General features: G+C 44.5%; 1 protein-coding gene across 16 annotated transcripts in view; it reads left to right on the top strand.

The window, feature by feature from the left end:
* Positions 1–14,777, top strand: part of GLI2 (GLI family zinc finger 2) — a 406,855-nt gene that overhangs the window by 374,242 nt on the left and 17,836 nt on the right. For all 16 annotated transcript variants that reach the window (XM_045033089.1, XM_045033083.1, XM_045033085.1 and 13 more), the window contains 2 exons: positions 5,650–5,781; positions 13,507–13,656. In XM_045033089.1, the coding sequence (XP_044889024.1) occupies positions 5,650–5,781; positions 13,507–13,656 (282 nt within the window). The remainder of the gene's footprint in view (positions 1–5,649; positions 5,782–13,506; positions 13,657–14,777) is intronic.

Here is a 14,777-nt window from a genome sequence, read left to right on the forward strand (position 1 = left end):
CAGAAGGAATAGACTTAGATGACTCCGTAGAAAAGGGACCCGTTTTTCAACAGGTCTGAGCACTCACAACTAGAGCTCATCAAAGACTGGAATTTCCATCCCGAAGGAAATGCTGATATTTTGACATTTGTTGTTAACCCAATCCAAATCAAAAATCGAAATTTTTTTGCTGGAACGAAAAGTTCATAGATTCCAAGGCCAGAAGGGACCACTGTGATCATCTAGTCTGATCTGCTGTATAACCCAGACCATAGCGCTTCCCCCAAATAATTCCTAGAGCAGATCTTTTAGAAAAACATCCCATCTTGGTTTAAAAATTAAGTGACGCCACCACAACCCATGGTTGTTCCAGTTGTTAATTACTCTCACCGTTAAAAATGTATGTCTTATTTCCAGTCAGAATTTGTCTATCTTCGACTTCCAGCCATTGGATCATGTTTTACCTTTCTCCACTAGACTGAAGAGCCCTCTATTAACTATTTGTTCCCCATCTAGATACACACAGACTATAATCAAGTCACCTCTTAATCTTCTCTTTGTTAAGCTAAATAGATTGAGCTCAAGTCTATCACTATACGTTGATTTGGAAATGTTGCATTTTGTTTCAATTCAACATTTGCCAGCATCTACCTGAGCTGTCTGGTGCCTCATTGGAGTTGTGGCTTGGGTGCCTCATGCCCTAGCAACCCCACCATGGGCCAGGCTCCCCAGCTGGATATCTCCCATCATGCATGGCCCTCCCATAATGCACTCCCATAATGTCCTAAGTGGTTCAACCACAGGGAAAGCAGCAGTGCAGTGTGGGAGATGTAGTCCAGTCAAGGAGCTCAACTCATAGATGAGAATGGGGGCACGAGATGCCCTGGCAATTCAGTCAGTCACAGATTAATGTCTGACTGACCCAAAATGAAATGTTTAGATTCAGTTGGACAAACTGAAATATTTTGATTTGAGTCGACCCAACCTGAACCGAAATATTTCATTTCCATTTTCCTGATAGAAAATCAAAAAATTTCAGCATTTGTCAGAAACTGCATTTCCAACACAGACTTGGGGGGTGAGGGGGATACACATTTAGATAGAAAGTTTCTGACCAGCTCTACCCACAACTCCACCTGAAGTTAGTGGGAGCTACAGGTATTCAGCACCTCTCAAAGTCCTAAGACTTTTCCATCTCTGATTGTGTATAGGCCTCTGATATATGTTTTAAAGATTCTACCTCCCCTTCAGAAGTTGTTCTGTAACTTGCAGCAATTTTCTGTTATCAGAGCAGCCTTTTCCAAAGACCAATCAAGGACTAATTAGAACAAATCTCTCCATGCATGAGTTGTAAAAAATGTACATAAAAGTCACACCTGGCATGTGATATCATGATGGCTGCTTTAATAATAATACTTGAGCTTTTATGTAGCACTTCTCACTTTCCAAGCTCTGTACAAGCATTAACTAATAAATTATCGCAACACTCCTGTGGGTTTTGAGAAAAGGTTTGAAAGAGGAGAGGGTGGTGGCCTGATAGTCCCTTCAGGCAGGGGAAGAAACTGCTATAGCAGGTTGGGAACAGTGGATAAAGAAGGGTTCAAAGATGGACTTATTGGTGGAGCACAGGGGATGGCGGCAATGTGATACTGGATGAGAAGTGGCAGAGTCATGAGGAGCTTTAACAATGAGGACAAGAAGCTTGATGTTAATATAACAGTTTACGGTTGCAGGATATCATCCCTTTTCAAATGAGTATGCATCAGTCTCCAGTAAAATCATGCTTTTTCCTTAGTATTGTTCAGTGAATAGGCGTGGGAATCAGAAGACCTGAATTCTGTTCCCAACTCTGCCACTGAGCTGCTAGGTGATCTGTATCAAGTCACTTCACCTCTCCGCTCCCCTCCCACCTTTAGGGCTTGCCTACATGGGGAAATTTACAAGTATAATTTTATAGCATTATAACTCCACACATGACTACTCATTCTGGAATAACCATAGTAGTATAATTATGCTGGTAAATTTCCCCATGTAGACTAGTCCTTAGTCTGTCTTGTCTACTTAGATAGTAAACTCTCCAAGGCAAGGATAGTCTCTATATTTGTACAGCACCTAACACAGTGGGGCCCTGATCTGAGTTGGTGCCCCTAGTTGCTACTGTAATTCTAATAATTATAACAATCTTCCAGGCCTTGTTCCATCATATTGGACTGATCTTCTTTCAGGCTGGGATTTCCAAAGGAGCGTGAGGGAGTTAGGCACCCAGCTCTCACTGAAATTCAGTGGGATATGGGCACCTAACTCCCTTAAGTCCAGTTGAAAATCCCAGCTTCCATGAATATTCCAGGCTGTTCTTTAAGCTCTAAATGGGACAACTATTCAATTTGCCCTCCATTTAATCTTGTAACAGTGGGAGCTAGAGCTGTCTGTAATTATCGACCTCATCTGAGTAATACCCTTCTTTTAACCATTAGGAATGCCCCGTTCGTTGTCTTAGCATATGCACAACCTGCCTCAAGTGGCACGTGACCAGGACTTTGGTCTGCTGGTTGGATCGTTAGCTTCCCTGGCCCAGGCCAAGCACCGACGGGGAGCATGACATGAACGCCGATCCATGTCCCCGTCCCAGGTCATGTCTGCATATGGCAGCCATCTGTGGAAGACATCTCTTTGTTGCCACGTTTGCTGGTTTGAATGCTGCTTTAGCTGAGTTTTAGCACTGCTGTTGAGTTAAACTACATATTAGACTCTGTATCCGGCAAACACTTATTATAATACCCCAAACCCAAAAAGCCAGCAGTTGCTCTCACTAAGAGGCTTCACTATAAACTAAACATTAGAACTAAAATAGAAAAATAGATTGTTTGTTTATTTCCAAATCTCAGTACTAAACAATTGTATGTATAAGGCCTAGCAGTAAAAGGCACACTGACCCCTATGGTGATTTCCTTCCCCATGTAAATCTATCGATGTGGGATCATAGCAATCTAATCCATTATTGAGTAAAATCCATTCCTGTGCAGAGGCCAATGCCCTGCTTGAAATGCCTTTTAAATTTTACCCTGTTATGAAACTCTGGTACCAAAGAGCCCACTATATTATAAGGCTGTTAATTTCCAATGTATCCTAATGGGAAGCTTGTCCTTTGCTAAACATCTAGGGCAAATTCCCAACATCCTTACTAAATTGTTAGGCCAAAGCTCTGTCGTTCTTTGGCCCAAGAACACAGGAAGGACTTCAACATTTGGCCTCTCCCTTTGATTTTACTCTAGAATGCAAAGGGCCCAGGCCTGCCATTCTGACTCACCCTGAATGCCGGCCCATGTGTGGGAGCTGCAGGATTAAGCTTTTTGATGCCCATCAGCTTTCCCTTCCCTACTTCCATTGTTGAATGTTTGTTCCTCCCTATTCAAACAGGGCCTGACTGTAGATTTGCTTCTTTGTCCCCTCCAATTAGTTTTGCGGCTCTTCATTCTTTCTATGATAGAAAGTGCAGAGAAGTGTGAAAAGGATTTTTTTTTACCTGACCAGAAGTAATTAGAATCCGTTGGCTTTGGTTTCAGTCTGAACCAGTTACATTCAACCCTTCTTTTTTCTTCTTGTCTCTGACAACTTTCTGCAGGGCTGAGATCTGTGCAGCAGGCTCATTTCAGCTAGAGACGAGCCCAAGCCACGCAGCCTGAGGACTGATGGGTTTGGTTTTACGGGGTTGGGTCAGGTCCATGCTTGATTTAAACCACATACAAAAACTCTCCTTTGGGATAAAAAGCACCTGTAGCTTGGTGGGTTTGAGGCTCACACTTAACTCGCTCTGGTTGAATGCTCTAAGAATTATTTGGGGAACATTCTGTGGCCTGGGTTATACAGGAGGTCAGACTAGATGATCATGATGGTCCCTTCTGGCCTTGGATTCTGTGAATTTATGAAATTCCAAAGGGTGAGGATCTTTGTGGCAAGTTTCTGTTGCACTGTTTGTCCCAGTGAACATGATTTGCTGATGTTAAGCACTGCAAAGATAAGACCAGGTGAAAGCATGGCCTGCCTGTCTTAGCATATATACACACATGTCCCATGCCCATACAGCCCGCTTCACTGAAGTCAATGGTACTGTAGTTTCCTGTAGCACAGTGGTTCACAAACTGTGGGTCAAGACCCCAGAGTGGGTCACAACCCCATTTTAATGGGGTTGCCAGGGCTGGCTTAGATTTGTTGGGGCCCAAGGCCGAAGCCAAAGTCCAAGACCCACCGTGCAGGGCCGAAGCTAAAGCCAAGGGCTTCAGCCCTAGGCGTGGGGGCTCAGGCTTTGGCCTCAGCCTCCCCACCCGGGGCGGCAGAAGTCGGGCAGGCTGAAGCTTCATCCCCCCTCGTGGGGTCATGTAGCCCTTTTTGTTGTCGGAAGAGGAATGTGGTGCAATTTAGTTTGAGAGCCTCGGCGTAGCATTATGTTCCCTGGTAAATAGTTGCTTCTGATTGTCACGTTCCAATGAAAACAGACTGTGTACCACCACTCTGTGTTGTGCTGGAAATGACTGTGATACACATGGTTGCTACAAGGCCTGCGCGCTAAATCATCATTACATCTTAATTATAATAATTTGCATTTACATAGTGCTGTAGATGTTCAAATCACTTTGCAAACTTTAACTATTCAATCCATGTAATACTGCAGAAAGATAGGAAAATATTATTTCCCTCATTTTCAGATGGGTAAACCGAGGCACAAAGCAGTTTGTAAGCAACTTGACAAGAAGTCAGGATTAGAACTTGGAAGGTTTCCAACTGGAGGCTCAGTTGGTTACATCATGCTAGTGGACTAAGCATGGAGCAGGAGCCAGAAGTTCCTGAGTTCTACTCTGACCCTGACTGAATGTATGGTCTTAGTCAAGTTACTTAAACTCTCTGCCTCAGTTTCTCCTTTGATAAAATTGGTATATGAATATTTGCCTACCTCACAGGAGTGTTTTGAGGATTAATTAGTTCGTGCCTGTAAAGTGCTCTAAGGATGTAAACCATTGTATAAATGCTAAGTAGTAGTATTATTACCTATCATTGTAGAGGAAGGACAGATGTGTGTGGATAAAAGAAGACTCAACCAAACTTTTTGAATGGTTTAAAAAGATTCAGTGGCTCTTTTCCCCTTCCGTTGTCTTATTCCATCCAGATAGAACCAGGTAGCAAAAGAAACAAGCTATTCACAAGAGTGGAAGGTTGGTCCAGTGCTTAGGGTGCTCACCTGGGACTCAGAAGGCCTTAGTTCAATTCCTTGCTCTTCCTTGAGACTTACTGTGGTGAATCTCTTAGTCTCTCTGTAAAATGTGGGTAATAGTATTACCCTAGACTAATTGTGGGTGTATAAATATGATGGACTCTGGAGTCTTTCCTCATGCTACATCTTATCTAGCTGGTGGGAATCCAGAGATGTGGGTGTTTACCTAAATCAGACCCCCAAACATTTTAAGATTGGCCTGTCACTAGCGGTGATTTCCTCAAGCAGATCCATAACTGCAAGACCCTTTTTAACTCAGTATTTCATGATCATCAAGAATGTTACATTATTATAATGAGTTGTCCTTTCCTTTATGATTAATTAATACATGCCCTGTAATCTATGAGGGACTAAGGAATTCAGATGAAACAAGTTCACTTTATATAATACACTGTGTGTTACAGGAGCATCTGACAGACCTGAAAGAAGATCTGGATAAGGATGAATGTAAACAGGAGCCTGACGTTATTTATGAGACAAATTGTCATTGGGAAGGGTGCATAAAGGAATATGACACTCAGGAGCAGCTCGTCCATGTGAGTAATGTTGGAAAGAAACCCCGGCAAAAAATTTGGATTTCTGTGCATTTCTCGTCACTTTTCATCACAAGATGCTGTACAGCAGGAGCTCACTCTGGGAGCCACTAACGGTGCAAATTAGAGGTACAGTGTGAAAACACTGCAAGATCAGCTCACAATTCCTTGAAGAGTTTAGCTTATTTGATAGTCTTATGTTTCAGCTGCTGAGGGTGTAATTCTGGTTCCCCTTGTAAAGCCCAATAAAAGGGCTGTGTGTAGGGGATCTTATATGGCCGCTGGGGGGATGAATCTCCTCACCTGTAACGGGCAGTTGGACACAAAGCACCTGCATAGCCCAACCACTGAACCCTGTGGGTAAGTCTGTGCTGCATCTGGGACGTGTGACTGCCAGTGCCTGTAGACAGACTGGGCTAGCTCTGTTTGAGCTACATGCTAAAAATAGCAGTGTGGGTGTTGCTGCATGGACAGCGTCAGCTCAGATGAGCCACCGAGTCCAAGCCCACCCAGCCCCCTGCGTTCAGGCTTGGGTGACTAGCCCCAGCCATCGCCACTGCCACAATATCCACTCTGCTGCTTGGGGGGCTCATCCCATGTTACACAGGGGCTCTAAACTTCCCGATCATCCCCAGTGCAGTGGGAAATAAAACACTGCCGTGTGTTGGCCCTTCTGCTGCCATGCAAGGAGCCATGGGCACCAACTCTGTGGGTGCTCCAGGGCTCAAGCTCCCACAGAAAAAAATAGGGGGTGCACAGCACCCACCAACCACTAAGGTTCTGACCCCCGGGCTGGCTGCCAATCAGCTGTTCGGCACCCTTGGAGCTGACCGCCAATCAGCAAGTGGCTGGCAAGAGGCGCTGAGAGGAGGGAGGGCAAAGAGGAGGGACCGGTGAGTGGGGGGCCTCAGGGGAGGGGGCCGAGAGGAGTGAGTTGCGGGTGGGTGGGGAGCCTCAGGGGAAGTAGCCAGAGCGGGAGCAGGGCCTCAGGGCAGAGCGGGGATGGAAACCCCAAACCGAAAGTCAGCTTCTGTGCAAGGAGCCACCGGATTTGCGACCTAAAATGTAGAGTTGTCTCATTTAAAAACAAAAAAAAAACCCACGGATGGTGATGGTGTTACCAATCCCAGAGCCATTCTGTGAAAGCTCGGCAAAGTGAGTCAGTTGTCTGATCTAAAAATATAACTAATTTCTGCATTACGGGGAACCTATTTTGTGTTTTGATTCACACCCCTCAGTTTCTCTCTCACGCTGAGGGTTGACAAGTCCCCAAAACAAGAAGTGACTATCAGCAAAATCAAGCAAGTTTTGCAATTAACCCTCCCACTGAAGCTTTAGCCACAATCTCCATTTCAATCTGTAACTTGAACCTGGCTCATTCTAAAGCCAGCTCAGGTTCACTGAAAATTCACCAGCCTCATCATCACTGGCCAGAGTTCTGAGTATGTAACAAAATCCTACGCTGAGCAAATTTCATTCAAAAGCCTCATGAAGCTCTGCTTTTCCTGTTCTATCGGCCTTTTTCTGGACTAGCTGTCAATCTCCCAAGGGCCAGCTACATGCAACTAGCTTTTACAATGTGATTCAGTGACTCGGGGTGAAGGACACACAGCACAAGAATAGAGGGGGAAAGATGTTCGAAATGATAAAGGATCTTTCTCTTGAAAAGAGAGATTTTCACAACCTCTCTCATTACTATTATTTATTAATTTATTGTTTCTTAGTTTATCCTGTTTATAGGAGGGAGAGTGCTCGGAGGCCACCACTCAGTGATGCAGGCCAGATTGCACTAAGCACTCTTACACACACATCGTGAAAATACAATCCGAGCCCCAGAGAGCTTACGATTTAAGCTAAGGAGAGCAAATGTGAAATCATAAATCAAAGACAAAATCCAGCTGGCTTTAACAGGGGCTGGAACAGGCACTTGAGGTCAGTCATTCAGTGTAGTTAGTGCTGAATATGTTTGGGTTGGAAATAATTTTTGGCGTAGAATGAGTCAGATGCATTTGAGAAGTGGGCACAGAAGGTAGCTGTGCACAGGTAAGTCCCATTATTGTTGTAATGCATCTCACAATCCTGCATCCCATCACTGCTCAGTAATCCATAATGGCTGCATGGAGGCGTGTGTCCACATTTGTCAAGCAGTATTTTTTTCTCCTAGTTGTAGGAAAAGCCCTGTAGCTTATCCCAGAGCAAGACAGATCCCTGCAGTTCAGCATCATTTATTTTTAAATAAACCAAAAAGAAAAATATTGGAAAAAATGTACAATAATTTCCTAATTTTAGAAGGTTTTAGAAACTGACACTACTTTGATGTAATTATTGCCAACAGTGCAAGGAGCTGTGGATTTATGTTGCCCAAAATACACACACAAATGAAATTCACATGTAGATGTATTGAGCCAACTTCCCAAAGGATGGCTTCCCTCTGTGCATGGAAATACGTTTGCATGCACAGATGGAAGTACCTGGGCCCGTAAGGGCTAGTTAGCAATGAGCTTGTGTGAGCAGCATCTGTGTGGGGTGACGCCAGAGTAACAGGTGTACACACGATTTTGCGGGCAACTCCATTGCTCCCTGCTTTGAGTGTTTCACTCATCAGCAGAGAGAAGCCGAAACTAACACTTCAAAGCTAAATTGGGCAGGAAGGGCAAGCGAACTAAAATCCCCTAATCCTGCCCTCCATAGTTTTAATTCCAGGTCAGATTTTCAGACCACCTGGGGCTTAGTGGCCTGTCTTTCAGATCTGGTCTGCAGATGGCCCAGTGCCTCCGGAGATCTTACCGGAAGAACTGATCTCACAATACTTCTGCCACCTGGGCTGAGGTTCTAGCAAAACAATTTGCAAGAGTTTAGGGCCTCAAAATCAGAATCTTAGACCTGATTAATCTTAAATTTCAGCTTCAAACCCTAGAGGAAACCTAAACCAATTCTGAATGCTGCATCCTCACCTCATTCCTCCCACTGTACAATATGCCCTTCATAGAATCATAGAATCTCAGGGTTGGAAGGGACCTCAGGAGGTCATCTAGTCCAACCCCCTGCTCAAAGCAGGACCAAACCCAACTAAATCATCCCAGCCAGGGCTTTGTCAAGGCTGACCTTAAAAACCTCTAAGGAAGGAGATTCCACTACCTCCCTAGGTAACCCATTCCAATTCTTCACCACCCTACTAGTGAAAACGTTTTTCCTAATGTCCAACCTAAACCTCCCCCTCTGCAACTTGAGACCATTACTCCTTGTTCTGTCATCTTCTACCACTGAGAACAGTCTAGAAAGTCCTTGAGCATGATCTGTCCATTGCCATTTATACCACACCGATCTCCATGGCGTCTCCGTGCCACAAAGACTGAGATTTTGAACAGTGGTGGTTTTAAGGCCCTTCTACATCTTCAGAGGGCTAGTCACCCTATATGCTGTATTATCCCATGTACAGCATGCTAATTTTTCAATGTGCGCAAGCTGCAGTGTTTTAGCCTATTGTACTTTTAGTCCATAGTTTAACGTGCTCTGTGATTGGCATGAACAAAACCCTGAGTTTATTCTCAAGGTTGCTAAGTTCTCTTTCTGCCCAGGCAGCCATACCTTGCTGTGACTGAGCGGGCAAGTCACTCTGTTTTAATGAGCATTTGTTTCCCATGCTGCTACATCTCACAGACCATCAAATCCACTGATCTCAGTGGCAAGCAAAGGCAGGATCTGCATGCCTGACCTTGGGAGGGAGGGGAGAGGGGGGATGGCTGAAAAAATGCTGAATCTAAAAAACAAAAACCCAAGTGTTTTATTTTAGGACTTCCTGTTGATGTATTTTATTGAAGTCATAGGAGTGGGGGAGAGGGGAGGGGCCATGGTTTTGGCAGCTAGATTCTGTTCAGAGAGAAATAAGTCTCTTAGTCCATACATGTAACAATGCAGCTGCAGAACTGTTCTCTGATTTGTTTTATTGTCTTCAGAGACTGATCTTCCCTAACCTTGTAAAATATGAATCTAGACTTGCACCAGGTAAGAGCAAGGCTCCACTTTGCTGCTGAGTTTTCAGCACAGGGGTGAAGGCTTTTATGGAACTGAGTAATTAGCAGTAATTGGGTCTATGGAGTTCTCCTTAGCACATACTTTACAGATGTTGTCATATCCTGCCAGCAGTTAAGCTTTTGACAGCAGGTGGATGTTTTAGAGCCGGCATCCGTTCTGGCACTGAATCGTATTTTTTTTTTTTTGCCCTTTACCAGCACTATAAAAACGGGTCACAGCTGCATAATTTGGAGAGGGATTTGGAGCTGGAATGTTGCTTTGGACCTTTCCAGAGACAAGAACCAACTGCTTCCAAAAACCAGAGGGTGCTCAGGTCCAACACTAAGCAGTGCTTTTATGTTTTGCTCTTTCATTGACTTTAATTAGATTTGGGATTTCTTTTTAAATTTCTCTTGTTTGCTGTTAGTCTGAGATTCAGGATGTAGGGGGGTCAGATCCTCAGCTGATTTCAGTGGAGCTACACTGGCCTACACCAACTGAAGAAACCATGGTCTCTGTGCATGACTTTGCCCTGATGGTAGTAAAATCCCTTTTAAAAAGCATGAAATTCCTACTGTTGAGCACAGGCTGAGGAAGGAGCAATTGACTGGAAATGGACAAATCTGTACACATGCAGCGTTTCTTAAAGGGTAACATAATGTCATGGTTTTGTATATATCACAGCATGTATATTAAAGAATATAATTTGCTAAACTACCCGCAGTTCAGTGAAATGGAACAAAGCCATCATGGGTTTTTTTTCCATTTTAGCAAATGTCATGTGTTTGACACCACATGTCCTATAGAGTCGGCTCACGTGCTTTGCATCTGATATGTCTCATCAGTTCTAATTTAGTTGAATTATAGGCAGGTGAGCTTTTAGTGTAAGATCAGGTACACGGCAAGCCAGCCAGCAGCAATCACAGGTGTGCTAATTGCTGTTTCCATTGCGGCTATGAGGCATCTGACTGGCCTATGTTGGCAACAAATGTAAATCAAAGTGCAAGAACTTATTCCAGCCTTGTGCCACATGGGTAAAATGGCATACGGCGCCATTGCTCTCCCTCCTGCATCGAGTCCCCAGTGAACAGCATGTCAGGATTATTACCTAGCTCTCAGCAAACTGTTCCTGTGTCTTCCTCTGTGTTTGTACAGCACCTAGCACAGCGAGGCCTCCTGGTTGAGTTCTTTGCTTATTACAGTAACATTAAGAATAATAAAAAGGGCTCATCTTCCACACTAACTGATTCATCACAGGCCTAGTGGGGTGTTTGTTGGCTGGGAGCCATGGCTCCCGTGCTGAAATCTGCTATAAGTTGCATGCTGGTTATCTTCTAAGGAGGAGTAAAGCATTCCTAGCAGTTCATATCCCTTTCTTCCAAGTCTGTTCTGAACTGTCCTACTCTATGTTGGCCAGTGACTCTGCTATTAGAAACATAGAAATGTCAGACTTGAAGGTACCTCAACAGGTCATCTAGGCCAGGCCCTGCCCTCAAGGCATTACAGACTAAGTATGGTGCTACCCATCCTTACTGCACAGCTGCCCTGACATTTTTCATATCTAAGTTAAGTAGAAATAGGAATGTATTCAACAGGGATTGCTTAGGAATCTTTTCTCTTTTGTTGGAGTAACGTCTGATTAGAGAAAAGAACGAGGAGTACTTGTCACACCTTAGAGACTAACAAATTTATTTGGGCATAAGCTTTTGTGGGCTAAAATCCACTTCATCAGATGCATGCAGTGGAAAATACAGTAGGAAGATAGATATATACAGAGAACATGAAAAAATGGAGGTTTCCATACCAACTCTAACGAGACTAATCAATTGAGGTGGGCTATTATCAGCAGGAGAAAAAAAACTTTCGTAGTAATAATAAGCATGGCCCATTTCAAACAGTTGACAAGAAGGTGTGAGTAACAGTAGGGGAAAAATTAGCATGAGGAAATAGTTTTTAGTTTGTGTAATGACCCATCCACTCCCTGGCTTTATTCAAGCCTAATGTACTGGTGTCCAGTTTGCAAATTAATTCCGGTTCTGCAGTTTCTCATTGAAGTCTGTTTTTGAAGTTTTTTCGTTGAAGAATTGCGACTTTTAGGTCTATAATTGAGTGTCCAGGGAGGTTGAAGTGTTCTCCGACTGGTTTTTGAATGTTATAATTCTTGACATCTGAATTGTGTCCATTTTATTCTTTTGCCTGGAGACTGTTCAGTTTGGCCAACATACATGGCAGAGAGGCATTGCTGGCACATGATGGCATATATCACATTGGTAGATGTGCAGGTGAACAAGCCCTTGATGGTGTGGCTGATGTGATTAGGTCCTATAATGGTGTCCCTTGAATAGATATGTGGACAGAGTTGGCAATGGGTTTTGTTGCAAGGATAGGTTCCTGGGTTAGTGTTTTTGTTGTGTGGTTGCTGATGAGTATTTGCTTCAGGTTGGGGGGCTGTCTGTAAGTGAGGATTGGCCTGTCTCCCAAGATCTATGAGAGTGAGGGATCATCCTTCAGGATAGGTTGTAGATCCTTGATAATTCGCTGGAGAGGTTTTAATTGGGGGCTGAAGGTGACAGCTAGTGGCGTTCTGTTACTTTCTTTGCTGGGCCTGTCCTGTAGTAGGTGACTTCTGGGTACTCTTCTGGCTTTGTCAATCTGTTTCTTCACTTCAGCAGGTGGGTATTGTAGTTTTAAGAATGCTTGTTAGAGATCTTGTAGGTGTTTGTCTCTGTCTGATGGACTGGAGCAAATGCAGTTGTATCTTAGAGCTTGGCTGTAGACAATGGATTGTGTGATGTGGTCTGGATGAAAGCTGGAGGCATGTAGGTAAGTATAGTGGTCAGTAGGTTTCCGGCATAGGGTGGTGTTTATGTGACCATCACTTATTAGCACTGTAGTATCCAGGAAGCGGATCTCTTGTGTGGACTGGTCCAGGCTGAGGTTGATGGTGGGATGGAAATTTAGAGGAATGTTTTGCTTCCTCTGTCAATGGGTCACATTTGGGCCCCCCACTGAGAAGCATTCTGGGTGGGAGCTCAGGGATGGAGCATGGTCCACATGTTGTATATTTATACTCCCAGTGCTCCCCCACTCTCGGTGTGCAGTTCGTTCTGCAGCTGGCCAGAATAGGGGTACACATTGCTTTTGCAGAGCATAGGTCAAATCCCCAGTTGACACAAGCTGAGAGCCTGGTCCATTGCATCAGTAGCACTTTGAACAGGTAAAAAGCTAGGAATGTGCTTGAGGAAGTAGTAGTATTGTTGGTTGTTTGTTTTATCGTGGTGCCTAAGAGCCCTAGTCATAGATGCTCTTTATGCTAGGTGCTGTACAAACACCAAACAAAAAGATGGCCCCTTCCCCAAAGAGTTTACAATCTAAGTATAAGACAAGAGACAACAGATGGACTCAAACAGGAGTACAAGGAAACAATGAGACATTGGTCAGTATGTCTCTGCATGCCAGCAGCCATCACACACCAGCATTACATCCTACCCTTGTGTCTAATGGATCATATTCTGTGCCCTGTCATCCAGCCTGCAATATAGAGACAGCACAAGAGCCCCATATGGCTCCATAGCATTATTTATGTCACCATAACATCAGACCACAACTGCTGTTGAGAGGAACTGTTGTTTTTTTGGTGCACTTCAGAGTGACACATGCGGTGATGGCTTTAGCTGTTCTAATCATGATCTGGTTTTCTTTCTCTTACGTTAGCACATCAATAACGATCACATCCACGGGGAGAAGAAGGAGTTTGTCTGCCGCTGGCAAGACTGTACTCGGGAGCAGAAGCCATTCAAGGCTCAGTACATGTTGGTGGTGCACATGCGAAGACACACTGGAGAAAAGCCACACAAGTGCACGGTGAGCCAATGGGGCACAGCTCTGTGCAGATCAGTGGAATGGTATGGGGGACTTGTGTCCTCGTGAATGTATAGCTGGACACAGACTAGAGACTCACACCAAAGCTCTATGAATGAACTCTCCCCCCCACAGTCTGGGCAAGTTCAGATCCAATTTTTCAGCACTAATGGGCTTTAAGTACTTGCAGGCTGTCCCCTTGGGACGTGCAAGTTAATGGAGAGGAAGGTTGGTCCAGTGGTTATGGTGCTAGCCCAGAATTTGGGGAGACCTGGATTCAACTACCTGCTCTGCTACAGACTTCCTGTATGACCTTGGGCAAATCACTTAGGGACAGATTTTTAAATGTATTTAAGCATCTAGCTCCCTTTGAAATCAGTGGGAGTTAGGTACCTTTAAAATGTGGCCCTTAGCATTTCTGGGCCCCAGTTCCCTATCTGTCAAATAAGGATAATTCTTTCCTATCTCACAGGGTGTGGTATTGCATATTCAGCTTTCCACCTAGGAATCTATTTCCCCTCACTGAAGATTAAGTAATCTGGTGATTTACACCCATAAATTAAGACTAGGCGGGGCCAGTTCCTTGGTGGAGTGAATCGGGGTAGCTCCCTTGAAGTCAAGGCAGCTACTCAAGTTGATACCCTATAAGGTTCTAGCCCCCACAATGTTTAGGTGGCCAAGTTCTGAAGACCAGATGAGTGATGTAGTGTGCATCGGCCCAATTAGTGGGATTTAGAATAACCTCTTTTTGCATTCCAGGACTGCTGTAATTCAGACCTATAACAGGGAGTAGACTTGGTGCTGCACCAAGTCCCTGAACACTGTGCTGTACAAGGCTCTCTCCTGGCCCTGGCACATCCCCTCCCTAACCTTGCCCCATCCAACGTGTCCCCTCTGCTGGGGGCAATCCTTCGCATCCCCTGTAGGGCAGCTCCTTGGCTTTGTGTTGTCCTAGCAGTGCAAAGCAGACAAAGCTAAGGATTGAGTTCAACCCTTTTCCCTTCCACATTCTCCATCACCATTGCAGCTCCACTGTCCTCACAACTCAGGCTGACACGCACAGTTAACTTTGGCCCCGCCTTCCCTTTCCTTTATGGCTATCTCATCTGGACTGTTGTAGCCTC

The sequence above is a fragment of the Mauremys mutica genome, chromosome 10, assembly GCF_020497125.1.
Source record: "Mauremys mutica isolate MM-2020 ecotype Southern chromosome 10, ASM2049712v1, whole genome shotgun sequence".
NCBI lineage: Eukaryota > Metazoa > Chordata > Testudines > Geoemydidae > Mauremys > Mauremys mutica.